The 27,028-nt window shown below is 48.3% G+C and overlaps 1 protein-coding gene across 6 annotated transcripts in view; it reads left to right on the top strand.

Moving 5' to 3' along the window:
• Positions 1-27,028, top strand: part of Camta (Calmodulin-binding transcription activator) — a 564,954-nt gene that overhangs the window by 371,124 nt on the left and 166,802 nt on the right. For all 6 annotated transcript variants that reach the window (XM_050167587.3, XM_050167581.3, XM_055064739.2 and 3 more), the window contains one exon: positions 468-565. In XM_050167587.3, coding sequence (XP_050023544.2) covers positions 468-565 — 98 coding nt within the window. The remainder of the gene's footprint in view (positions 1-467; positions 566-27,028) is intronic.

Raw genomic sequence — 27,028 nt, 5'->3', positions numbered from 1 at the left:
AATAATAATAATAATAATAATAATAATAACTTTATGCGACAACGAAATAGTCCATGAATAAGTCAAATAACCAGCTTCGCATCCGAGACGCGATGATATTAAAGATAGAAAGAACAAGCTAGGCTTTTCAGTGTGGGAGCTTTGTCATCATTAAAATAAAACACGAACGTTCCATCGTTGCACTAATTAGCGCTCGTTATTTACTGGCACCCGTGCCGCTGTTGCCTTTGTCTCGCGCACAAGCTGCTCGCCAAGTAGCGCAAACAGAAGTCCGGCTTTCGCGTGTTACTCTACCGAGCGTTTGATTATCTCCTCCCGCCAGCCCGGCTGCCGGCACGGCCGTACTCCTTGCGCTAATGTGGTGCAGCGTAAACGGCGGCGGCGGCCGCTGTGCTGCACTTCCTTCTGGCCGTCAACACCGGGCTCTTACACGGATCGCCCGTTTCTCTCTCCCGTCTCGTTTGCAGATGCGGATGAGAGCCGGCCCGCGCTTCCCGAGAGCCTGGAGACCATCCCAAAGGCGGATTATCTCCCGACGCAGCGACATCGCTGGAATACAAATGAGGTACGCCCAAGGCCCGGCCTTTTTCCTTCCTTTCTTTCTCCCCATATACCAGGAAAGTGGCATGCGTCGCCGCCTTCGCCGTCCCTGCCTCCTATGTCATTGCCGTTTTTCTGTACTTATATATATATATATATAGACAGGCACTCATTACCCTGGCCTCCTCCTCTTCTTCATCTCTTTCCTTCATCGACGATCACTCTTCCTGCTCGTCGTCGTCGTCGACTGTCTCGACGTAACCCTACGGGCGACAGACAGCACAGGGACTGCGTTGCAGCAGCTGCCCGTACCGGTGCTCAGCCCAAACCTGCCGCGTTTCTCGCCGGTGGCCCGGACAGGCGTATGATGAGCCCGGCTCCAATTTGTCTCGCGCGGCCTGTCTCTGTGTGACGCGCTTATCGCTGCGCGCCGTCGCGGGGCCTGATTGCTCTGTTTTCTTTGATCTAGTCTCTCTCTCTCTTTCTTTCTTTTTTTCGTCGCCACTTGTCCTTCGTTCGGCGGGGAGCGAGTATCCCGTAATGAGACTGCCGGGCTTGTTCCCATTTAATGGGACTCGGACTCGCTCGTTGGCGATTGGCCGGCAAACATGGTCGTGGAAGGGAAGTTGGCTTCCCGTGGACCCATAGAGCTCGGCCACGTGGCTAACGGCCCCAGCTTTTCCTGCTGTACCTCGCCCCCTGAGGAGCGCTCTAACGCTGCGGCGAAGCGCCCAGCGCTAAAAGGGAGCAAGCGCAGGATGGATGACTGCGTTGAGAGTCTTCGCGGCAGTTACTTATCATAGCGGACCACTCGATGCCGGGCGTCGAGCGGGAAGGAGGGAGAAAGCCGCCGAAGTGTGTGTGGACGGAAATATTGTTGTGTACGCTTCCGACGCGTCCTCAGCAACGAGCATTTGCTTCCGCATTTCCTCGTACCCAGTAACTATACTGCGCCGAGGACTCCTTTCTTCGTCGGTCGCTCGCTCCTTTACTTGATTAGCCCTTCACTCGGTGGTCGTGCTTGAGAGTCCATCTATCAGACGTGGAGAAGAGACAGCTGAGGAAGCCCACAAGTTTGGTTCTGTGACGCAACTTATACTTCTGTACGTTGCGCGTGTGCACGTTCTTGTTTGTTTGTTTGTTTGTTTGTGTGCATGTGTTTTTGTACGTGTGTACGCCCGTGCGTTTGCGTCAGCATCATGATCACCTCCGTCATGTTTCCTTCGCAGTATAAGTCACATGAAAGGCGCAAGAAACTGATAATAATGAAGAAAACATCTGTCTGGACGCAACTGCCGTCGTGCTACCTTCGAATCCGCCATCGTCGTTGTCATGTCGTAGGGATTGTTGTGATGATATCGCCATTCTTTGTCGTAGCCTCTTCGTCGTTGTTGTCCTCAGTGTCGTTATCATTGTTGTCGACGTTCCAACAACCCCTAATTTCTGTGACACCCGAGGTATTGGTTTGCTCGACCGCATGCATTTTTTAGCGCGCTGGAAGTAAAATTTGGTATCACCTTCCGGCTAGAGTCAAAACCGGCCTTGATCGGGGAGTGATAGGAGTTCTCCAACGCAACTACAAAAGTTAGTTATGCGTAAAGTGTTGAGTTGCCTGCCTTATGCCTTCATTTTTATAGGATTAAAAATGCCCTGTGATAAAGACATCACGTTCCGGGGGCGGCTTTCACGCACATTTAATAACGAAAATAATAACGAATTTAAGAACGCGTTCTACACCCGCCGTGGTTGCTCAGTGGCTATGGTGTTGGGCTGCTGAGCACGCGGTCGCGGGATCGAATCCCGGTCACGGCGGCCGCATTTCGATGGGAGCGAAATGCGAAAACACCCGTGTACTTAGATTTAGGTGCACGTTAAAGAACCCCAGGTGGTCGAAATTTCCGGAGTCCCACACTACGGCGTGCCTCATAATCAGAAAGTGGTTTTGGCACGTAAAACCCCATAATTTTTAGTTTTTTTTAAGAACGCGTTCTTGTGCGGACGAGGCGTTGTCTATGGAACATTCAAGAACGCGTCCTTAAATTAGTTCTTATTTTCGTTATTAAATGGCCGTGCAAGCCGCCCCAGATCTATCCCAAGCCGAATTTTATGCTCTCTGGTAATTGGCTCGCCGCCCTACGAGGTGGCTTAATGGATGTGGCGTTGCGGTGCTAAGTTCGAGTTTGCGCCATCAAATCCGGGGTGTATGGTATGGTATGGTATGGTATGGTATTCCTTATGCGATGGATTCGGGGTCTGGTGACTGCTCTTCGTCTTCTTCTTCATCATCATCTTCTTCGTCTTCGTTGTCGTCATCTTCATCATCATCATCATCATATTATTATTATTATTATTATTATTATTATTATTATTATTATTATTATTATTATTATTATTATTATTATTATTATTATTATTATTATTATTTGTCTGCTGCAGGAGGAACACCTCTCACCGCGATCTCCAATTACCCCTGTATTGCGCTAGCTGATTCCAACTTGCATCTGCAAATTTCCTAACTTCATTACCCCACCAAGTTTTCTGCCGTCCTCGACTACGCTTTCTTTCTCTTGGCACGCATTCTGTAACTCTGATGGTCCACCGGTTATCTACCCTACTCATTACATGGCCTGCCCAGCTCCATTTTTTTTTTCTCTTAATGTCAACAAGGATATCGGCTGTACCCGTTTGCTCTTCCAAGCTTCGGCCCCATATGTTAGCACCGGTTGAATGCAATGATTGTACACTTTTATTTTCAACAACAGTGGATTCGGTAATGCCTGCCATTTTTATTCTTCTGTAAATTTCCTTCTCATGTTAAGGATCCCTTGCGATTACTTGACCTATATTATAGAATAGAATTTATTGACAGGAAGGACAGAGAGGTCGACCTGAGCTAGTGCGCTCTAGTCTGTATACTCTGCACTGGGGAAGAGGGAAGGAGAGCGAAAGTACTGGTATGGGTGATGGTGATAAGAGAAGTTGTGAGTGCTTATGTATATGAGACAGTTGCCCTGCTAGAGCCGCTGGTCTAGCTTGGTGTTCTGCAAAAACTTCAACAGCGCTTTAGTAATTGACCAGGTAAACGTACGCCTTCACACACTCTAAAGACTTAATGGCTATCCTGAACTCTTCTTCCCGTGCCAGGCTATTGAACATTATCTGTCTCTTCTGCATATTAATCTACAGCCTCACTCTTGCGGTTTTTCGGTTAAGTTTCTCAATCATTTGTTGTAATTCGGTCCAGTGTTGCTGAACAGGACAATGTCACCTGCAAACCGAAGGTCACCGAGATATTCGCCTTTGATCTTCACTCATAAGCCTTTTCATTCTAATAGCTTGAATACTTCAAAGCATGTAGTGAATATCATTGGAGATATTGTCTCCTTACCAGACCTCTTTCATTATAAGTAGCGTTTCTACTTTTCTTGTGGAGAACTAAGGTAGCCGTGGGATCTTTGTAGATATTTCCCTATACATATTCACGCATGTATCCTCTACTCCTTTATTACGCAATGCCTCCATGATTGCTGGGATTTCTACAGAATCAAATGCCTTTTCACAATCTATGAAAGCTGTATAGAAAGATTGGATGTACTCCGCAGATTTATTAAGTAGGTGGTTGATGACAAGGACTTGATCCACTTGGGTATGTAACATGTTCATTATGCAAGACTGCCCGTCTCGCGATTTGTATTTACGTGCTTTTTTTTTTCCTGTGACATTGTATTTTTTGTACGCTTAACAAGCCGTTCATGTTTTTCTTGTTTTTCACTCTTGCTTGTACCCGACTGCGGCCTGCAGTATGTGTAAATTACAAAAAAAAAATATTATATTCCTTCCTGAAGCCAGCCTGTTCTCTTGGTTGATATCTGTCAAGTGTAGCCTTGATTCTATCGAAAATTATCTTGACGAATATTTCTTACAAACTCAAAGCATGCTAATATGTCTCTACTTATTCAATTATTTGAAGTCTCCTTTCCTGTGGATTAGTAAAATGTTGGCATTTTTTCATATCTCTGCTACACTTAGGTCATGAGGCGCTGCGTACGGCCACAAGCTTTCAAACATAATGTCTCCTCCATCTTTTATTAAATCGACTGTTATTTCATCTTCTCCTTCGATGAGGCACAAAAGCAAAAACGGCTGTGTGCCGTGCATTGGGTGCACGTTGAACAACCCCAAGAGGTCAAAATCGATCCGCAATCCCCCATTAGAGTAAAGTGTGCCTCATAATCATATCGGGGTTTTGGCACGTAAAACCTCAAAATTTAATTTGTTTTAGCTAACGTGCCATGTACGATAGCACAATTGCATTGTCGGTAAGAGCGCTAATTAAGCATTGAATGGATTTATTGACACACTGGCACTGACGGTTCCACATAGAAGTGTAACATAAAGCAACATAAAAGAACATAAACAACATAAAAAGTGTAATTAGCATGCCTCATTTATTTATCCAACGTTGTCATGTGAAAAAAGAACAGTGCGTCGACGTTTACCAACAGAGTGGATATGTAAATCTTTCCTCAATGTTCAGTTAACAGAAAAGTTAGCACAAAAGTATTGAGCCTACTTTCACGTTTAGTTTTCTTTTTCTTTTTTTAACACGCCGCGAATGGTGATATGACTGCAGGCGCCCGAACATGGCCCCGTGTTGTCGTCGATTTCAATTTGAACGAGAAGTTCGTATAGAAAACCGCTCCATGCCCTAAAATTAGTCGCCGCGTAAGTTCTTTAGACGCGAGATATTGCCTCGGGGTCTGTCTCCTACGGACCAGGGACGATGAACGCACGAAGAGACCCGTCGCTTCAGTCGTGCCAGATATGCATGAATCCTGTCGTGTTGACAGCGATTCCGAAACTCGGCGATAACTTTCGTGAAAGGCAACGATGTAGCAGAGCATACCATGAGACGCTCGTCTTTTGCCTATTCGCAGTCTTCGATTAATTCGCTCCTCGAATGTCTCGTTTCTGCCTCGGGCTTCTTCGGAGCGCTTTGGTTGCTGACGCCACGGCATAGTAGGCGCGAGTGTTTCATTCCAGAGGCGGCGCAGACAGTGAAACAGCCTTGCGGGCTTTGAACTTTCATTCCGGAATAATGACGCCGGTGCGTTTGATCTCTCCGCCCTTTTATCGTCCATTTCGTGTTACATCTTTAAACAAAGAAGGGTGCGATGCCCGTGCTCTTTCGCTTTACGGCGAAGCTGTCTACGACCACCCTCCAGAAAAAAATCGCGGCGGCGAACAGAAAGCGCCTTGCGGCAAAGCCAACATTCTCGCGAATGTTTTGTAGCTCTCAATCTAATGTAGGTATCGTGGAAAAAATCATACTAAAATAGGCCGCTAAGACGACTCCATCATTACGCCGAGTTTCATTTGCTTGTCGCATTTAGTTAGTTCGCACTCAAGTCGTAGACATTACGAAATTCCCGTCTTCTGTCAATACGTGAGCATCCACGGAGGGAGTATCCACGGAGTGATTACCGAAAGCGGTTGTTACTCTTGTTTTATCGAAACTATCCCGAAACAAAGTGTGACAATTATCCGCTCTGACGACTGTAACATTACGCGCTGTTTCGTTTACTTTTCCTAATTACGTAGTTCACAGTGAAGTTGTAAATATTGTGGAATTCCCCTCTGCTGTCAATACATGGGCTTCTGCGGGAGGGAAACGGAGAGGCCCTGGTTTTTGCGCTGGAATAAAGCTCTAGTCCTTCCAAGTTTCATTCATCTAATTAACTAGGAAGTATGCTCAATCGCAAATTACAAACAGACGTGCTTTGTTTCGTGCACTCCTTTGAACTGCGCCCCGGTCAATGCATATCGCCGCTCGCGTCGGGGCTCGGTTTAACGGCCACCTGCGTCTAAACGCTGCTTCGTCGCAGCTGCGTCGACAACACCTGCGTCTTTAGAAAATTAAAAATTAAATTGTGGGGTTTTACGTACCAAAACCATTTTCTCATTATGATGCACGCCGTAGTGGAGGAGTCCGGAAATTCTGATCACATGGAGTTCTTTAACGTGCACCTAAATCAAAGTACACGGGTGTTTTCGCATTTCGCCCCCATCGAAATGCGACCTCGTGCTCAGCTGCCCAACACCAGAGCCACTGAGCAACCACGGCGGGTCTGCGTCTTTAGAGGGTCTTTATGTAGTCGCGCACAGATTTGACGCTAGCCAAGAACCTAACCGGCGTCGTCAAAGAACCATTGGCGGTGTATCACAGAGACCACAATACCATCATCATTTGTGTGAAATACAAGATCAAATAAAAACAAAAGAGACAGCAAATGCGTGTGTATTCCTTTGTGCTTGGCATAAATGACATACATATAATTATATTTTTAGTCACATACCAACAAAACTCTGTATCAACATAATTTATACCAGCATAGCAGCTTCGCTAGTCAGCCACCTTCACACTGCAGGGTGGGATGGCTCCTCAATTTCTCTTTCTTTTTTGAGCGATGTCGTACGTTGCTAAGCAGCACATCGTTTTTTCTGACTGTCAGCTCATTCCTAGCTATACGAATCGCCCTTCGGCATCTGTGCGCTTGCATGTTTGCGCTGAGTCATTGATTTGATGTGCCACATACTGGCCGTCTAGCTCAGATCAAAGGCAAACCCCTCGAGTATGCTGCTCGGAGATGGGGAATCGAGATCATGGCTGATTGAGAGTTGAGTACCTTCACCCGCACCCTGGGTAGAAAGACTGGACTGAGTTGCCGACTGCCGAGCTGCCGACACCGCTGCCGCGCGGTGCAGCGGTGGCGTAGAGGTAGAACACCCGCCTCGCGTGCAAGAGAAGAGGTCCGTGGTTCGAATCCCGGTGCCGCGCAATATTCCAACGGATTAAAAAAAAATCCGCGTGTTGATAAAATTGCATAAACAGGCCTGGAGTGTGGCCTGATCCCGGTGACCAGAACCGGTAACCCACTCCCTCACCAGAGCAGGATTGGCCACCCTGGTGCAGTACTTGGCCACAACCTCCTATATGAACACAACAATCAAACCCCGGCCCTCAGTCCCCAGCAGCTGCGAAGCAACTGACCACGGCGGCGGTCAGACCTGCGACGCTGCAGAGGGTGCTAAGAATCCCTGGCTCCGGACAGGCCGCCATTGGAATATGAACCTGGTAACGTTTAACGCTAGAACGTTATCTAGTGAGGCGAGTCTAGCAGTGCTATAGGAGGAATTAGAGGGCAGTAAATGGGATATAATAGGGCTCAGTGAAGTTAGGAGGCCAAAAGAAGTATATACAGTGCTAAAAAGCGGGCACGTCCTGTGCTACCGGGGCTTAGCGGAGAGACGAGAACTAGGAGTCGGATTCCTGATTAATAAGAACATAGTTGGTAACATGCAGGAATTCTATAGCATTAACGAGAGGGTGGCAGGTCTTGTTGTGAAACTTAATAAGAGGTACAAAATGAAGGTTGTACAGGTCTACGCTCCTACATCCAGTCATGATGACCAGGAAGTCGAAAGCTTTTATGAAGACGTGGAATCGGCGATGGGTAAAGTCAAAACAAAATACAGTATACTAATGGGCGACTTCAATGCCAAGGTAGGCAAGAAGCAGGCTGGAGACAAGGCAGTGGGGGAATATGGCATAGGCACTAGGAATAGCAGGGGAGAGTTATTAGTAGAGTTTGCGGAACAGAATAATATGCGGATAATGAATACCTTCTTCCGCAAGCGAGATAGCCGAAAGTGGACGTGGAGGAGCCCGAACGGCGAGACTAGAAATGAAATAGACTTCATACTTTGCGCTAACCCTGGCATCATACAAGATGTGGACGTGCTCAGCAAGGTGCGCTGCAGTGACCATAGGATGGTAAGAGCTCGAATTAGCCTAGACCTGAGGAGGGAACGGAAGCGACTGGTACATAAGAAGTCGATCAATGAGTTAGCGGTAAAAGGTAGAATAGAGGAATTCCAGATCAAGCTGCAGAACAGGTATTCGGCTTTAACTCAGGAAGAGGTCCTTAGTGTTGAAGCAATGAACGACAATCTTGTGGGCATCATTAAGGAGTGTGCAATAGAAGTCGGTGGTAACTCCGTTAGACAGGATACCAGTAAGCTATCGCAGGAGACGAAAGATCTGATCAAGAAACGCCAATGTATGAAAGCCTCTAACCCTACAGCTAGAGTAGAACTGGCAGAACTTTCGAAGTTAATCAACAAGCGTAAGACAGCTGACATAAAGAAGTATAATATGGATAGAATTGAACATGCTCTCAGGAACAGAGGAAGCCTAAAAGCAGTGAAGAAGAAATTAGGAATTGGCAAGAATCAAATGTATGCGTTAAGCGACAACGCCGGCAATATCATTAGTAATATGGATGAGATAGTTCAAGTGGCTGAGGAGTTCTATAGAGATTTATACAGTACCAGTGGCACCGACGACGATAATGGAAGAGAGAGTAGTCTAGTGGAATTCGAAATTCCACAGGTAACACCGGAAGAAGTAAAGAAAGCCTTGGGAACTATGCAAAGGGGGAAGGCAGCTGGGGAGGATCAGGTGACAGCAGATTTGTTGAAGGATGGTGGGCAGATTGTTCTAGAGAAACTGGCCACCCTGTATACGCAATGCCTCATGACTTCGAGCGTACCGAAATCTTAGAAAAACGCAAACATAATCCTAATCCATAAGTAAGGGGACGCCAAAGACTTGAAAAATTATAGACCGATCAGTTTACTGTCCGTTGCCTACAAAGTATTCACTATAAGGTAATTGCTAATAGAATCAGGAACACCTTAGACTTCCGTCAACCAAAGGACCAGGCAGGATTCCGTAAAGGCTACTCAACAATAGACCATATTCACACTATCAATCAGGTGATAGAAAAATGTGCGGAATATAACCAACCTTTATATAAAGCTTTCGTTGATTACGAGAAAGCGTTTGATTCTGTCGAAACCTCAGCAGTCATGGCGGCATTGCGGAATCAAGGTGTAGACGAGCCGTATGTAAAAATACTGAAAGATATCTATAGCGGCTCCACAGCCAGCGTAGTCCTCCATAAAGAAAGCAATAAAATCCCAATAAAGAAAGGCGTCAGGCAGGGAGATACCATCTCTCCGATGCTATTCACAGCGTGTTTACAGGAGGTATTCAGAGACCTAGATTGACAAGAATTGGGGATAAGAGTTAATGGAGAATACCTTAGTAACTTGCGATTTGCTGATGATATTGCCTTGCTTAGTAACTCAGGGGACCAATTGCAATGCATGCTCACTGATCTGGAGTCGCAAAGCAGAAGGGTGGGTCTAAAAATTAATCTGCAGAAAACTAAAGTAATATTTAACAGTCTCGGTAGAGAACAGCAGTTTACGATAGGTAGCGAGGCACTGGAAGTGGTAAGGGAATACATCTACTTAGGGCAGGTAGTGACCGCAGATCCAGATCATGAGAGTGAAATAATCAGAAGAATAAGAATGGGCTGGGGTGCGTTTGGCAGGTATTCTCAGATCATGAACAGCAAGTTGCCATTATCTCTCAAGAGAAAAAGGTATAACAGCTGTGTCTTACCAGTACTCATTTACGGGGCAGAAACTTGGAGGCTTACGAAAAGGGTTCTACTTAAACTGAGGACGACGCAACGAGCTATGGAAAGAAAAATGATAGGTGTAACGTTAAGGGATAAGAAAAGAGCAGATTGGGTGAGGGAACAAACGCGAGTTAATGATATCTTAGTTTAAATCAAGAAAATGAAATGGGCATGGGCAGGACACGTAATGAGGAGGGAAGATAACCGCTGTTCATTAAGAGTTACGGAATGGATTCCAAGGGAAGGAAAGCGTAGCAGAGCGCGGCAGAAAGTTAGGTGGGCGGATGAGATTAAGAAGTTTTCAGGGACAACATGGCCACAATTAGTACATGACCGGGGTAGTTGGAGAAGTATGGGAGAGGCCTTTGCCCTGCAGTGGGCATAACCAGGATGATTATTATTATTATTATTATTATTATTATTATTATTATTATTATTATTATTATTATTATTATTATTATTATTATTATTAGTTGCCGACTAAGGCAGCTTCCGGTGGTTCAACCTAGTACGGTCACCGTGCAGACTGGGGACGGAATTATTGTCGCCACCGTATACGCTCATCCCGGACCGTCAGAGGGCGACCTTGACGATTTTATGATCGACACTTTTGGGTGGATCCTTCCTATGGACCCCAATCCCTTCGTCTGTGTGGGTGACTTTAACGCCGATGTGTCTCGTCCCGACGGAAATTGGTTCTTGGCATTTCTCTTGGAAAGGTTCGGCCTTCAGTGTTACACCAAGAGCAACCTCTCCACGACGCGCCATCGGTCGCACATAGACCTAACGTTCGCTAAGAAGATCTCCAGTGTCGTCACCGACCCTATGGCCGTCTATCGTAGCAACCATAACGCAATAATTACTGTGTCCACGAGATAAACGTTAATACAAATAAACATAAAAATATGCATACTTCTGCAATGTTGTTTTATTGGTTTATTTTATTGTATTCATAGTTATATACAGATCCGCTGGTCATCCACCTTCACAGGGTGGAATAGCTCTGAATTTGTTTACTTTAGGGACTGAGTAGCACATAGGCAACCATAGTAATGATAGCCTTCTACGCTCTGGTTGAATACAACGTGCCAAGATGGCGCCACCAGCACCGCTGCTCACGTTTACGTCACCGGCATTTCGTAAATGGTGTACATATATGAACAATATAAAGCTAGAGAGTCTTAGCTTCTCTGTAAGCGTATTGCCCTGTGCGAAATACCGGGTTACCGGAGCCGATGAGAGCAGTAGCGAGGCTGGTAGCGACGTTTTGCGGCGCTTTGTGCAACCGCAACGCGTTCTCAACGTTTTTTTTTTTCTTTGCTGCGTGAAGACATGTGCTCGTTGAACGAGAATAACATCATAAACTGCATATTAGTGATTGCTTCGCTATTGAGGCTTTGGGGGAGTGGCTAAGTAGAATATCGTTTTTCGCTACAATGATAGGTTTGTCCTGTCTAGTTAAACTCTGCGCCGCAGGATGGTGCCACAGGATGGTGCCACCGATCCGGCTTCTCTCGTCTACATCTGGTAACCCGCGAAAGGTAATATTTACGCGTACCAGCACTATCTGGATCGTAATAAACGCATCTCATTGGCAGGCTGGCTTCGCTGAATTTGTTCGTTATCGCGATTATCCTGCGTCTGTTGCTACGGTTGGCTCAACCGTACAAACTCATCTTGAGAGCACAGACCCAGAACTCTTAAGTTCACAATGCCTTTCTTTCCTTCTTTCTTTCTTTCTTTCTTTCTTTCCCTTGAAAGAAATGGACGCGGAACCGTCCTTCTAAGTGCCGCCGGAGGGCGTTCTACGGCAGTTCGGGCCTACGCCAAAGCCTCATTGCATCGCAGTCTCGGTGAGACGACATCACCATTCACGGCGACGTCGTGCCCGCGCCGCCGCCGTTGTTTGGTCGACGAGGCTTGTCGGCGAGGAGGTGCTGCCGGCCTCTCTGGAACGACGTCGTGCACGTCCCAGGAGCCGCCTTTGTGCGCAGGTTCGCTTCTTGAGCACGATCGCGGCTCGTCCGTCCGGTTCCGTTTCCAAGACACCGGGGATAGCGACGTTAGGACGGGCCGTCTTGCCCCCTCTTCATCCCTCTCGTCGCGGCAATTGCTGAGAAGGGAATACCGAGTGACCGCGGTCTCTCTGCGAGAGCCACTTAGGCTGGGCGACAGCAGGACAGCGAGAAGAGATCTTCCCGTCAAAACGGGAGAAAGAAAAAAAAAGGGTTTGGGGAGGTTGGAGGTAGCGGGGAGCTTTTCGTGTCGGCCTTCTTCTCGTCGATGCTACTCTTCACGTGCATCGAGTCGATCGAGCGATCCTTCCTCCGTCTCGGGTGACTGGTAGCTGTCGTGACTCTTCTCCTGCGATCAAGAAGCTCTGGCGTGTTGGCAGCCATAACTTCGTCAAATCGTTCGGAGTCCCGTATTCCAACGCGTCCGTTTCTGCATGTAGATTTATCTGCCCGTATAACGCGACATTGCGCCTTGAAATGACAGTTCTCTTACTTTTCCTTTTCTTTTCTTTCTTTCAGTTTTCTTTCCTCTTTCTTTTTTACGAAACGTGGTGGATTCATATGGCCCTTTCGCAGAGTAGACACACTATTGGAATGGAACTGTCGTATCAAGCGCTCGATAGGGCGTTGTTTTCTGTTCTTTTTTTTTTTTGAATTCATTTAATTTTTTTTATCCCGTAGTAATGCTTTCTCCCGCGCCTCTTAAGCAGCGTCTTGCCCTAGTTTTGTTTTTGCGCACCAGAAATTGCAATGTTTTCATCTCCGTGTTGCTCGTCTTTGCAGGAACGTCCTCGTGTAGTTTGCGCATTTACCACTTTGCTTGAATTTGATCGTCGGTTTTGGGCAAGCATAACGGACGCAATGCTCGGGGAGAGGCACCTTCAGTCTCGCAGGCCGCGTTGTATTATTTAGTAGCTCGTCCGTCGTCTCTCGCTTCTCGCTTTCTTCTCTTTTGCGTGCGACGAATGCTGTCGAATTTTCAGCAAAACAATCCCCGAGGTCGCGACTGAACATCAACGCTTCGGGCAACCTGACAACTGGCCACCCTCAGGTCGAATCTACCGGCGGCGGATGAGTCTGTTACGCCTCAATACGGCCATGACCACTCCTAGACGTTTACCGCGAGTCAGTCCTGTCATGAGCACGTACGCGCCCAGACGACCACGGGGCCCGACATAAACTGTGACGCGCAAACAAAGGGGTTCATTTCGACGCGACAACAGCGGCCGCCCTCCGTAGAAGCGGTCATTGCCGTGAATATCACTCTACCTGAACCTAACCCTGACAAGCTGAACTAATTGATGAAAGGGGCTAACGTCGAAGGCTACCGTGGGAAAAATGTCGACCTCGGATTCCCAGATTGCTACATGCTTGCGCCATTGGCGGGGGCGAAAGTGCAACATCATGCGAAAGATATTGCGACCGATTCGACGATTGTGATCGACCGCGATGTGGTCATCAGTTTCCCTGGTCTAGTCTCCCAGAGAAGATGACGGTATTAAAAGCGGAAAGCTTTTGTGCAATATCGCGCTGGTGCTGACGTGTCGTGACATGAACTCAGACGTTTAATATGCTCCTACACAAAGGGAGCTTCCGTATTTGGAGCCAGTGTAAATGATGTAAAATAAACCATTTTTCCTTCATTCCTACTAACGGACGTGTTCATGCCTATGGCGAGTGGGTTCCTAGCCTAAACGCTATCTCGAGCCGCAACATGATATACTCACTTCAACTTAAGATCACCATCAGTGACTCTCGTTCGTACTAACATCAGCCGGGTCTTGCAGGAGCTCACACTCCTCGTTTAAACTCGCACCCACTCTCGTCTTTCTTCACGCACTGACGCTCTGTCTCACGCCTGTGAAATGAGTGTGGAGCAAGTGTGAGTAGGCGAGGGAGGTGGAGGGAAGGGCGAAGACGGTAGTTATTCGAGAGTGAGCATGCCAACCTATGCACGGAACACGCAGAAAGGCAACCACTGATGTCTAACACGTCGGTAACTCAACCCTTCAACAGTTGTACAACAAACGTTTGTACAACAAAGGTGTACATGTACAAGTTTCCATGGGCGAGATAGTAATGCGCATGGCACACTGATGTGCTTCTCCTCCTCGAGAGGCAGCCTCCGTGCACACCGGACTGAGTGGATCGCTTTCTCTCTGTGCCTGTTCCCTCTCGGTGTACTTTTCTCATCATCCTCCTTTCTTTCTTTCTTTCTTTCTTTCTTTCTTTCTTTCTTTCTTTCTTTCTTCTCTGTCTTCGTCTTGCGTTTCTTCTGGATCTTCGTGCCGAGGTCCCTTCGTGGAGTTTCGTTGCAATGCGCGTAACACGCGCACAGCCAGCACTGCCACCGCCCGTCTGCCCGAGAGTGACGTAGGAGGCCGGTGCGAGGCCGTCTCTTCCATCGGTTATCTGGAAACAGCTGTGGTGACACTCTATGAGGCCCGCAGCGATCGACCCACCGACCATCCAAGCCTCGCGAAGAGAAGACAGTGACGGGGCGCGGGCGCTGTGTTGCGCCTGCGTCTTTGCTGGCAGCGGCTATTTCTTGTTCTAAGTAATGGACTTGCGCCGGTTGCGACGTACGCCGAAGCTCTCTCTCTCTCTCTCTTCTTCTTCTTCTTCTTCTTCTTTCATCATTTCTTCTTCGAGGATGGTGCATGTGTCATTTCAGCCGGAGGAGTCCTCCCTTTCGTCTTTTCGGAGAAACTCTTTCTTTCTGTGCCTTTGCTTACCTCCCCGCCCTTTTTTTTATTCTTCTACTTCTTTTTATCCGTCGGTTTGGCTGTCTGCTTATTAACGCTATGTAGTGTCACGCAACAGGTGTGGAGTCGGAGAAAGAAAGTGCTGGATGGAGGGAAGGGGGGAGACATGAAACGGGAAAAAAACAAATGAACGCTACCTAGCCCGTCTTTTTTTTTCTGTAATAACGACACCATTTCAGGTTCGTTGTCTGGGTGTCCCGTTCTGTTCAGCTTTCCTTTCGAGCCTTTTTATGTGCTGCCACTATGCCCTGCCTTCACGCGTGCCTTCCCTGCCTTCATGTACCCCGCTCCTCCTTTGCCCGTGCCTTCCGCTCTCTCTCTCTCCCACTCCCGCGGCGGGAGCTCCTTGTGGCGGTGACAGGATGTCAAAGCCAGCGTTGTAGCTCCGAGCAAACGCCGCGTAATCTGCGTCAGATGGAGGCGTGGCTGTATCTTTCGTTCTATGATTTCTTTTTTTTTTTTTGCCCTTCTACTTCCCTGCGCTCGGTTTTTTGTTTGCGCAGCTGCGATTATAAGAGTGTCGCAGAGCGAGAGGACGACACTGGCGAACGATTCGCACGTAACGCTTAAATAATATGCCGTGTACCACTGCTGCTGCTGCAGCATCCTGCTCGAGTGCCCGGAAGCGCTTCGTCGTACGCGGAAGTAGATTTTTGTGCAGTTTTCTGTTTAGTTGCGCAACATTGTCTTTAATGATAAGGACAGGGCCTTCTCCCTTATATTAATCGTTTCTCATGAAGCGCCCCTTGCCCTCTACCCCGGATTCTGTGGAGGCGTCCTGTCCGTATGTCCTGCTACGTTGGCGCGGCACCTACAACTCTGGGGTTGCATTTCCTTTCTAATTAGTTATCTGACAGACAGCGTTAGCATTAGCATTACATCACTCGATGAGACGACAACAAGGAAACACTGATTTTTTTTTTTACAAAATAATGCTGTTTGGAGCGTGAGCAGGGTGCGTATTCCAGTTTTGATCCCCTCAGAAAAATATGGACTCTTTTTATTTTTGTTCCATTGTATAATTTCTTGTATAGAGAATGATGATGATAAAACTAGTTTTATTAAAGGTTCGCTGGAATGCCTGTTAGTTGGATTGGGAAGTCGATGGTGGGGGAGGGAGGCGGGCTAATGGTAGGTGCCCTAGGAGCTGCGCGTCCTTGTCCAAAGTCAAAGGGTGCATCCAGAATAACCCTCTATAAGAAAGGCACCGAGGAGAGAGGACGCCCGCCCGACATACAAGCGGCAGAACGGGCAGAAACTTCTTCAACAACGCCCTAAGTTGTTGGCAGTACATGCATAGGCTAGGGTCAGCCCAACCGTTCAGCATCTCCTCTAGGACTGCAGTGGCCTGCAGAGCAAAACTGCCGGGCATTTACATCTCCGAATCGCCTCTCTTAAAGAGTGGGTCACACGCAGGAAGACGTGCTTTGCCAGAGCGGCGCTGCAATCTCCTTGCGGGAATACGAGCGTTCGACTGGCGTCGACGGCCGGACGTTAAGTGAATGCTTTTATTTGTTTTCCTCCCTTCCTTTACCCCTACCCCACTCCCACATTGAGGCGATAGTGCCCTCTGATTGAATAAGGAGAATCAATCAATCAATCAATCAGTCAGTCAATCAATCAATCAATCCTTGTGTGATAGCATGTTTAGCCGGCACATTGGGTGAGATTTGGCCTGAATCCAGAACGTAATCTTAAGCTCCTCAGACTGTCATTTCCGATCACTCACGGAGCTGTGAGAATGTGCTTCCAGTCGACCACTGCATGCAACTCACCATGGCTTTTGCACAACGGTGCACCGCGCTCTCCATGGTTGCTTTGTCTCCTGCTCCGTGTTGCCGAGCTCGAGGCTCGTGCGCGCTCCATTCGCTGCCGCGATGTCCTTGACTCTGGTGAGGATGGAGTGCAAAGTGGTCCGTACGCAACGATTTCGACGCACATTAAAAAAACCTTCTTCGAGTGATTGAAATTGTACAGTCGGCCACGAGAGTTTAGTGGACACGCTATTCGCGAAAAATCTGAATTCGCGCGAAACGTGAGCACGTAATCTCGAATTCAAAGTTTCGCTGTGTAGCAAGCTTTGAGACCTACACAGTGACTGGTTAAATTAGGAGCTTCGTATCGTCAACAGAGAAATTCGCATTAGCCGCGATATCTGTGTCCCGTATAGGCTTTTGGGACCGACTGTATACCTGAGCTCTTCTTCAGGGCATCTCTTTCTGTCTGAACACATCTAAGTGACGCGAAACCTCATCACTTAAACCGGTAGCATTTCGAATGACAATCTTTATTTTGTATCTACTTGTATATTTACACATCCTATAGGCATGATGTAGCTATGTGCAAGCATTGCGGTCTTCCTGAACAGAAAGTAGGCCGCCTTGCGTGTCACCCTAGAAGGCTGTGATGCTGTCGATGAGCCGCTCGTCCTTGCTCGTCAAAGAATGCAGTAACGATCATCGGTCTCACTTTATGGAACTCTAAGCGCGAGCAGTACTAATGTACGTGCCCCTGAGCGCCGAGAAAATCGGTTTACTCGATAACGAGTGAACTATGCCGCTTAACCCATAGAAGCACTGTACGCCTAGAAACCAGTTTATAACTCCTCTGTAATATAGTGTCACCCGCTGCGTTTTCTTTTTGCTTAGTCGTTGAGTCGGAAAAAAAAATCTTTTGCTCACGGCCGAACTGTTAAAGCATGTAACGCTAGAAGTCTCGCGAGCACCTGAGTCAGCAGTGTCGGTCGCCTTATCAGTTAAAAGCTGCATACGGGTCGTCTTTCACTAACTTCTTTCGTGTGTCTGTCCTAAAACACTGCTCCGTGACAGGTTAATTGAAACTTATCCGAAAATATCAACTTTCTGTAGTCAAAACCCGTTAGCAACGTGTTGTAAAGACTCAGAGGACGAAAGAAAGAAAAAGAATACAGCTTAAACGGCGGCATTTCCGCTGAATGACGGTCGCACTGGAAAGGGGCTCGGTTTGAAAAAGCGGTGGACCATGAAAGTAAAAAAAAAAAGATTCTGTTAGTGCCAGCGCTCAGCGGTAGTACGTCTCCGTGTGAGTTGGGACGTTAATCAAAGTATCGCTCGCCGACGCTGGCAGGGTGATCGGTTTCTCGTTAACGCTGTAACGAACCCCTGCCGCCGCCGCCTCTTCAGTGCGACTGACGCCGAAACGAGGGAAAGGTGCCCCGCCGAGGAACACAGGGCACGGTCATTAGTGCTCGCTTTTGTTTCTTGCGCACGCACTTGCGCCGATGCCGTTATATACTTGGCCCGGATTCCTTTGTTTCCTACGTTACCCATACAGCCTTCTCGATGTCCGATATCGTTTGACTCCGTTTCCGTCGTTAGTTTTGTTTATTTCTGCACTACTTCTAGCTAAGTTCTCAGTTTTCTGCCAGCTCCGCAAAGGCACACATTTATCTCGAAAAGACACATTTCCGTTTCCCTGGGTCCCGTTTTAGCCTCCCCCCCCCCCCCCTTTTTTTTGTTTTTGTTTTCGGGGATCTTTTCCTGCCGCGATCGTGTCAGTCTATTTTTTTTTTTTTCCCTTGCATGCTACGGCCAGTTCTTATGGTATTCCAGCTCGTGCCAATTTCGTAGCGAGGATGTCTATTATGTCGTTTCTTTATCTGAGCCTTTCTCGAAACTTTTTTATACGGTGCGGCATAGCGTAGGCAGTCACACCCGAGGCGTGATTTAGAATGAGCAAAACTAAAGTTAGACAGCTCTTGTGCCCAGCTACGATCGGCGACGTGGGGCAGGGTGTCTCGGCGAACGGTTCGTGCGATGTTCGTAAGCATGAAAGTCTAGTCAAAAAGAATCGTCACCGCTGTCACCGTGATACGTTTATAAAGGTGACAAAACTGCGTTACTGTAACTGATTACGCACTGGGGATACACTTATATTTCGTTCTTCGGGCTGGTCGCTAGATCGCCACCCGTCCGCCAGTAGACCGTTTCTTTTTACCAGCGTCTCTGCGTTTGTAGTGCGGTGAAGCCACTGCACCTGGGCACTCTTCGAGAGTGAGCTGTCGAAGATAGGAAAGGCAGGGAGGTTGACCAGACGCACGTACAGTTTGCCACCCTGAACTGGAGGAGAGAGAGGATGTGTGGACGAAACGAGAGAAAGAAGGGCGGAGAAAGGGCACACTGGTTGCGCGCGTACGTGAAGATACGCAGCAATTTAGGGCTCTAAATGTTTCGAGTTTCCTACAGAATGAATATAACCTATTTGTTATCATAAGTCCTGCGCCCTTATCGCGTTTCATCTCATCGACGTGGTGTTTTTCGACGTTTATTGACACGAGATTGCGTCGGTTTCTCGAGAGCCCACATGAACGAAGTCTTCGCGTAACTACAACGTTCGGGGTCTAGAGGGTCCACTACAGCCTGAACGGTCACGTCACATGCTCCTTTTTCCTTTATTCTTTTTCTTTTATATGCACGCACATCGCACGCCATGCTCGGGAGTGGGCCAAACTTTGATGCGTCAGGCCCGACCTCGTCGTGGCTTTTCTCCTAATAAGATATTTCCCAGCTGTATGTTTACTTTCCGCAAAACAGGCGCCGGGCGTGCGTAACACATTTGGTCGCGCAGCACGGCGTCTCAATCAAAGAGTGCACGGCTAGCGGGTGGAATACAAAGCAGCTAGCTCTTATTATGTAGTTGTTTTTTTTTTATCAGGCGCGTTAGATCAATGCAGCTCGACTAGGGCCGCTGGTTAAAGCAATGACGGGAAGGCGATAACTTTACTGCCGAAGAAAAATAGCGCCAGGGCCGGTAAGAATGAGGGACCCCACAAAACAAGAAAAGGCTGGGAGTTGTTAAGAGGAGCCGAAGGGCGGACGTGTGGCTGGTCGCGACCCTCGGTGTGGAAGGTCCAAACTTTATGCTTGCTTTCCAATCTTCTCGCCCTGCCCACCCAAGAAGCCTGGCTCCTCAGGCGACGATAATGAGCTCCTGGATCCAGATTCTGAGCCTTGTGCCTCCCATGCGGGAACATCGATTCCAGATAGCCCTGGCAGGCTTATCGCTCTGCTTCTTTCCTTACTTATCTTTATTCGTTCACTTGTCTTGGGCCCGATACTCCTTGACGCCCACCACTCCTTCACTTACATTTCCTAATTATTTATTTCAGGGGCACAGCCAGCCTCTGGGCAAGAAGTGCTGACCTTAGGCAGAAGCGCTTGCGAAATATTAATCTGTAAAGAAAAAAAAAACGTAGTGTTCAATCATTCGTGTACTGATAGCACGAACAACCTACAAAGTCGTCAGTACATTCGACTTCGAAGTTCCTGGACATAGTAAGTTTAAAAGCGTATTTTAGTTGCTCACTGCAACAAAATCAAAACAAAACAAAGGCTTAACGGAACAAAAGGCCCTAGTATAAGAAAATGAAGAGAAGAGAAAATGACGTGCGCTATGGTTCTTGTGTACGAGCTTTCGAAACACATCCGGACGTCTTCTTCCATTGCTCTGTCTGACAGCGGGTCGTTCCAGTCTTTATCGTGCGAGGTACGAATGGCCTTACTAATGGGATGGTGAGACATACCGGCCGTTTCATATTGTTGGGATGATCAAGGCTTGCAAAAACAGAGACAAGGGCTTCTTATTATTTTCTACTCTTTTTTTTTTTCGACCCTCTGAATACTGTTTTGTGTAGATTTATTTATTTTTTATTTTTTGATGGCCTTGCCAACCATCGGGCGCCTCGGATAGGGAACGCGAATATGGTGGTGTGCCCCGCTTTTCGAGTGTGATATGTGACAGCCTTGGCGCACTTTGTCAGACCCTGGAAAGTCGTTCTATAAACGTGTTATAGTCTCGAGAGTCGTAGAGCATTTGAACGGCAACGCGCGGGTGGGTGAAACGAGCTTGGCTCTTATGCTGCTGGATGGAACGGCGACGCTTCTTTTTTTCCTTCAGGCCATTTCGTGACGGTCTTCTACTGTAACGTCTTCTTTTTTTGTGTGTGTGCACCCGTGGTTTCATCGCAGCTTTTGACTGTTACTTTCCTTTTGCTTCATCTTGGGACAACCTCTGGACCATACCCTCTTGACTGTATGCTTGCACCCGTGCTTGAAAAATAAAGTGACTTGGGGAATCTCTTTCTCAAGAAGGTGCGCCAAGTGTCATACCAGTGCGGGGTCCTTTTCTTTCTCTCTCTCTCGATGTCCTTCTCTTCTCTACCGGCTCCTGCTTACACTCGCATACTTTTTTTTGTCTATCTCTTTCTCTCACTCTCCTAACGCAACACACGCGTAATGTTTCGGAAAATATCGCGTTCCCCTTTCTTCATTTTGCCCTTACTCCGCTCGCAACCTACAATATGGCGACACACAGTCAGTGAGCGAGAAGTGCCCGTGGGACACGCACGGGCTTCCCCGGCAAATAATGTGTTTTCTGAATCGAGGCGGTGCCGGCGAACCGACGGGAAAAAGAAGTAAATGAGCCGGAAGAATAAGGAACGACAGAATAAAAGTGTTTCACGCTCGAGCGAGATAGATCGGCTTAGTGCAGAGAACATCCATTCGCGCTCATTTGCCGTGTGACCTTGTTTCCGGCATTCGGCAAGCGTATACGAAGAGCGTTGCTATGGTTGCTGTATACCAGCGGAGGGGATATCCCCTGTCACGGAGTCACCGTTACGGCCACACTGAAGGTGGGAAAACTCGGTATAAGTTCAGGCATTAGTTTCTAAAGTACCAAGGGACTCTGCAAACTCGAAACATTTACTGGTAGTGATGTACTTTGTCCCACTCCAGGCACACTATTTCGCATAGTTTGCGTGTTCCCTCAATGTTCTGATGCGGCGAAGGAAGTTTACAGTACAGACCGTTCGGATTCCCAACCTTTTTCGGAGGGCAAGACTTCGGGAACATAGAGACCAGTTGAACAAAAAAAGATATCTGCTCAAATTTCTTCATGTGACACCGGCTTAGACTCGCGTCTTTAGAACATGTTCGGTGCGAATGCGAATGTTCGAAACGCACTCACGCGAAACTTACTTCTCTGGCCGCATTACTTCGGCGCGTAGTGCGTTTGCAATGCATATGCCTCGTATTTGACAATGCGCATATAGCTCATTATATATAGCCTCGTATCTACCTCTCCCTTTCCCTGTTTTCCATCCCTATTTCTTTTATTCTTGTGAGGAAAGCTGGCTGGCGACACACTCTTCCCTGCAACATATGTTCCTTTCTCTTCATTGCAACCTTCTCAGCCTGAGCGGGACACCACAAGGTTACGTTGTATTGACAAGCTATGTTTCTGCGATAGGCAGGGCTTTCACGCGAAGCATGAGAGGATGCTTGGTAAGCCAGATGGTTGGCGACGCCGCCTTTAAGACGCTGCACTGACTCGATGTGATGTCAGTAATTTTCGCCTTGGTGGTTTAGGGGCTATGGCGTTGCGCTGCTATAAGCACGAGATCACGGGATCAAGTCCCGGCCGCATTTCGATGGAGGCAAAATGCAAACAATTAATCCGGGAGCCCCCACTACGGCGTGCTTCATAATGAAATTGTGGTTCTCGCACGTAAATCTCCAGAACTCAATTCAGTTCAGTGATTCTCACAGGGAGTCCTAGGGTTCTAAATCATTTCAAATTGATTTTGTTTTACTGTTTATTCTGATTTTGATGGTCCTAAACTGGGGTTAAAAACAAAAGAGAGGTCCACAGGAAGATGGAGGCTTGAAGTGACAAACAGTGATAGGTCAAAGCATGTTGCTGAAACCAACGCTTCTACAAAGGGGCTTTTCGAGTTGCTGCCCTGACGAAGACAAATCCTCTTGTCGAAACGCCGGCTTCAATGACATCCCTTCTTCTGTCACTGTTTATTACTAAACTGGGGTTCTTTCACGAGTACCCAAAACTTGGTGCGCGAGCTTCCTTGGATTGAGCTCATTTATTTAATGGCATATTTGTTTCGTCGTCGTCGCTTTTCCGGGTTCTGAACTGCAGAATCATGCCGCAGTAACGGACGAATTACGGTCACCGGCTTCCCATTTCTTACGGCAGAGCAGCATCAGTGTTTTTCGCTGCCTTCCTGGTTTTCCTGCTCCCGTTCGTGAAAGACAATCGCCAAGCGTCTACAGCAGAACCCGAGTCGTCAGCGAGGGGACAACGGAGTGTTCGAACGCAGTGTACAGACAACGCCTTAAATGCCGGTGCTTCTCTCCAGGAGCCAAAAGGCGCAGCTCCCGTTTCCATCCTCGCTCCTAGCGGCACGGCGGCAGCAACACCCACATCCACGGTTCGCTGGCTCCTTTTTTGTGCCTCATCGGGCGCGCGGCCAGTAAGCCAAGCCCGAGCCGAGCCAGCTAGCGTGTGCCGGTCGCTCCTTGTTGCTGCTGGGAGAACGGGAGGGGGGCGGGGGGGGGGGGGGGGGGTAATAACGAAGCGGCTGGTTCGAAGCTAAGGAAGCCAACCGGTTGGCCCGGGTCAGAGAAGGGGGTTTTGCGTGCTCTCGCGGCGAAGGCGGCCTGGAGGCAAAGCCCTTGATGGGGCCATTCGGTCGCTCATCGCAAAAGCGATGGCTAACCCCGGAAGAGGCGAAATAAGCAAGCAAGCGCATTGACGCGATAACGCGGCGGCTGCAACACACCCGGCACGTGTACCTCTTTTCTCCTGCTGTCTTTCACTTTCTTCCGCTCTGGGAGATCGTCCGGGAGACTTTTATCTGCCAGCTTCTCTGGGGAGGAGAGCCTGCACTTTCTTGTTCCGTTGTTCTCTCGGCGCGTATAGTTAGTGGCATTTGAGCGCGCGAGGCGGCACACGAGAGCCTCGATGGAAGTCAAGAGCGCGTCCCGAAAAGTTGTTGTATGTAATGGAGAGATTCGCGGCGTATTAACGCGGTGTTGATCGCTCCCTGTTCGGCGCGCCAGGCGGTGGTGTCAGGCGGGAAAGCGGACAGCCAGGGGGAGGCGGATATAGCCGCTTGTCGTCGGCTGAGGCGAGCTGGCAAAGGCGTCCCATTACTGACTGCGAGGCGATTCTGTGAGCGCTCGCTATAATGGAGGCAGAGAAAAAATAGCGATCGCAATCAGAAGGAAGCAATAAGCGCGTCTCTGGAAGAAGGGCGTACAGCGCACCTCGGAAAGAAAGAAAGAAAAAAAAAGGAGGGCCCCTGCCAAGAAGAGTCGACGCAGAGGCTTCGTAATCACGCGCTTGGCGTCTGCGTCCAACGGGAAGCGTGCGCCTTTCATAATCAGAGAGCCCCGCTCTCGTCCTCGCCGCCGCCTGCGCGGCTTCGTGTTCGCTTCTTGACTCTGCGCTGCAGGGCCTTGTTTCTTCTGCATTACATGTTTATCGCTCGCACAAGGTGTTTCCGGGAGCGATTTCGTGTAATTTATATTGTTCGGGCGTTCTTCGAATGCTTGTGTTATATCTCTTTTTTTTCAACGAGAGCGCGCTGCAGTTATTGTCAGCCATAACGGCCGTTCCTTTTTTGTTCTGTACCGCCACAGAACAACACATCGCGACAGCAGCGTGTTCTTGTTTGCCAGCGACAGGATATTACGCTCTTTCCGCTCAAGTTTCCTCTTTGGAGTCTGATGTTTATGTCAGATTTTGTGTTTGGTATCTCTGCGATTCGCGCCTTTGACGTGTCGTTCTTTCCAATCTTCTCTCCGCATTCTTCGGCGCAAAGCTCTTTCTGTTTGACACATGTCGCTAGGAGCCCAGTGACTACTATTTACATTCTCTGCATCATCCCAATCATCGTCACAGCTCCGATCACGAAAAGGAACTGCGTTACATGTAAATCAAGGTAACTTGTTTAATGACAACGTTCTAATTCGCACTTCGCGCTGTTTCGATGTTTAGTTACAGATCATTTTATCGGCGAAGAGGAATGTAGCCTCGAACTAGCTCGCCTCGTCGCTCTCATCTTCGCACTGGTATGTGCGGATCGCCATTTCTCCCAGCAGCAGCTTGGAATGGTAGCGGTGTCATTGCGAATTATTGCGATTCTAACGTGTTCCGCCTGTGATTGCTGTGATGTCAGATGACTCGAGGTCAGCAGGCTGCCACTATGCTGTATTTGGCTGGAAAAGTAACTTTCGTAAGCGAAGGTGAAGTGCATCGTCAGCCGTAACGACTCTGTGAAATCCGCAGTTGCGGTTGCAGACAAGCGTCGGTTTTGGATTGCCAGCATAAACAGAAATGACTTGACGCCGTCTGCTTCGTCGCGTGTACGTTCAGAAAAGTTTGTTTCCAGCGAGCGCACAGTGATAAATTCGTCACCCATGATTTAACTGGTATATGAATGAAAGGTGCGTATTCCTGTTAGTCAACCATTGCGTAATGAACGAAGTCAACTATTTCCTCTGCATGCCCATTAAAGTTATTCTCTTCAACTGTGTTCTAAGATCATCAGGCTTGGCCGCCGACGCTCTGGCGGGATTTCACCGTGGACGTAGTATCAAAAGAGTACGTGTCGACTAATAAAATGAAAGGGTGTTCTTCTTGTTCTGTAGCCAAAGCCATGCCTACCGTGTGTCGGCCGCCCCTAGCTCACATGGACTTCTCCCGTGCTTCCGAATATCGACGGCGAGCTGTCTCGCCGATGTCGCGCATCGTGCACCTTATTACTTCAGAAATTAAAGTTGCTGTTGCCAGCAATAGTTGTTCGTTTTTCAGCTCTCTCGAGCCGGCGAGGTGCCCTTGCACATGCAGGCACCACTCGGAACCTCAGAGCGCGCATATTCTTTCAACGCGTCGCACGCTCCCTAGTTGATCGGGACACATTCGTGGCCGCTGTCATCAGGCAGTTTTATCCATTTTAACTGCCCTTCCGGTCTAGTTATCTTACAGTTCTTTACTTTACCTGGCACCCATTTTACCTTTAATTTACCCTAGTTTAGCTGGCATCCCGGATGCCAAGTAAAGAATGTTTAGAAAATCACACCGTGACAACTTTAGGAGCACGAAAGCTAGCAATACCTGTTTTCCCGGAGCTTTGCGGTTACCTGGATTGGGTTATACGCTGGTGAGGCACATTGCATGGCACACTGAGGCACCTTTAACTGTTGTCCACCTGAGTGATACCTTATTAGAGTTTAATGTTGGGCATGCAATAGTAACACGCTGCATGTATTTCACGTATCTACAATGTTGAGACTTGACTCGCCTCCTATTTCCATCACGGACAGAGCTGGGGCATCGCTTCTAGGCACGTAACCGTTTGATAGTGCTGCTATATCCAAGCTCTAAGCTTATTAACAACACGTTAAGATGTTTCTTAATTCTAAAGCTTTGTTGACACCTCTCAGGAAAACGCCAAAACTTGCCCCTCTTCGTCAACAGCACGTTCGCCGTGCACCACGGCTCCAGCGCGATCCCACATGCCAGCAAGGCGCCGGGTGACAGACGGCGCTGTGATCGCAAAACGGCGGCGACGTCAATAAAACAGTCTATAGACAAAGAAAACATTGGGAAAGTGAATGAAGTTCTGGCGCAGTTCTCCTTCTCGTCAGAAAAACAAAAACAAGCAAAACTTGTCGCAGTTTTCCTGCTCAGCAGGGCGGTTGAAGTACACCCGCCCAGGGTGTACTTCAAGTACAGCAGGGCGGGTGAAGTGTACAGCCGTTTCACTTGTGATAGCCGCGACCGTTAACTTGCGGTAGTATGACCTGTGGTAGTAGGGCTCGTGGTAGTATGACGCGTAAATGGGTGCAAGCGATAGCTAAGCAAACGAATTTAAATGGCGCGTAAAGGTGGTGGTGCCTCCACTCCTTAGTGCGTTATGATACAGCCCGCCGTTTACAGCGACGCAGGCGTTACACATGAGCGGCGAGAGCGATGCGTCACCACGGCAGCCCGGCAAAGTTGGGTTTTGCCTAAGCGAGCGTCAAACACGCTGTGAGTGGCCGAGCAGACGAAGTTCTCCAGTCTTCTTCCACTCGACAGCATCGTTAGCTCGCGCTTGCTGCGTGTGTGTCTGTTATTTTTTGGCGGGTACTCTTTGTCGTTGTCGATTGGTTTCCTTCGTCTTCCCTCTTCCGGCCTTGCTTCCTCGCCGTTTCCATGTGCGTGGTGCAGTGAGCGAGGGCCTTCACCCCGGACTGGCGACAGCAGCTTATTTCACCCCTCCCCCATCTCTCTCTCCCGTCCGAGGCAGCAGGCAGTGATGGAGGCGCGTTATTGT

This window comes from Dermacentor andersoni, chromosome 3 (assembly GCF_023375885.2).
Source record: "Dermacentor andersoni chromosome 3, qqDerAnde1_hic_scaffold, whole genome shotgun sequence".
Lineage (NCBI taxonomy): Eukaryota > Metazoa > Arthropoda > Arachnida > Ixodida > Ixodidae > Dermacentor > Dermacentor andersoni.
The sequence above is the reverse complement of the archived record's forward strand: the minus strand, read 5'-3'. Positions and strand labels throughout refer to the sequence as shown.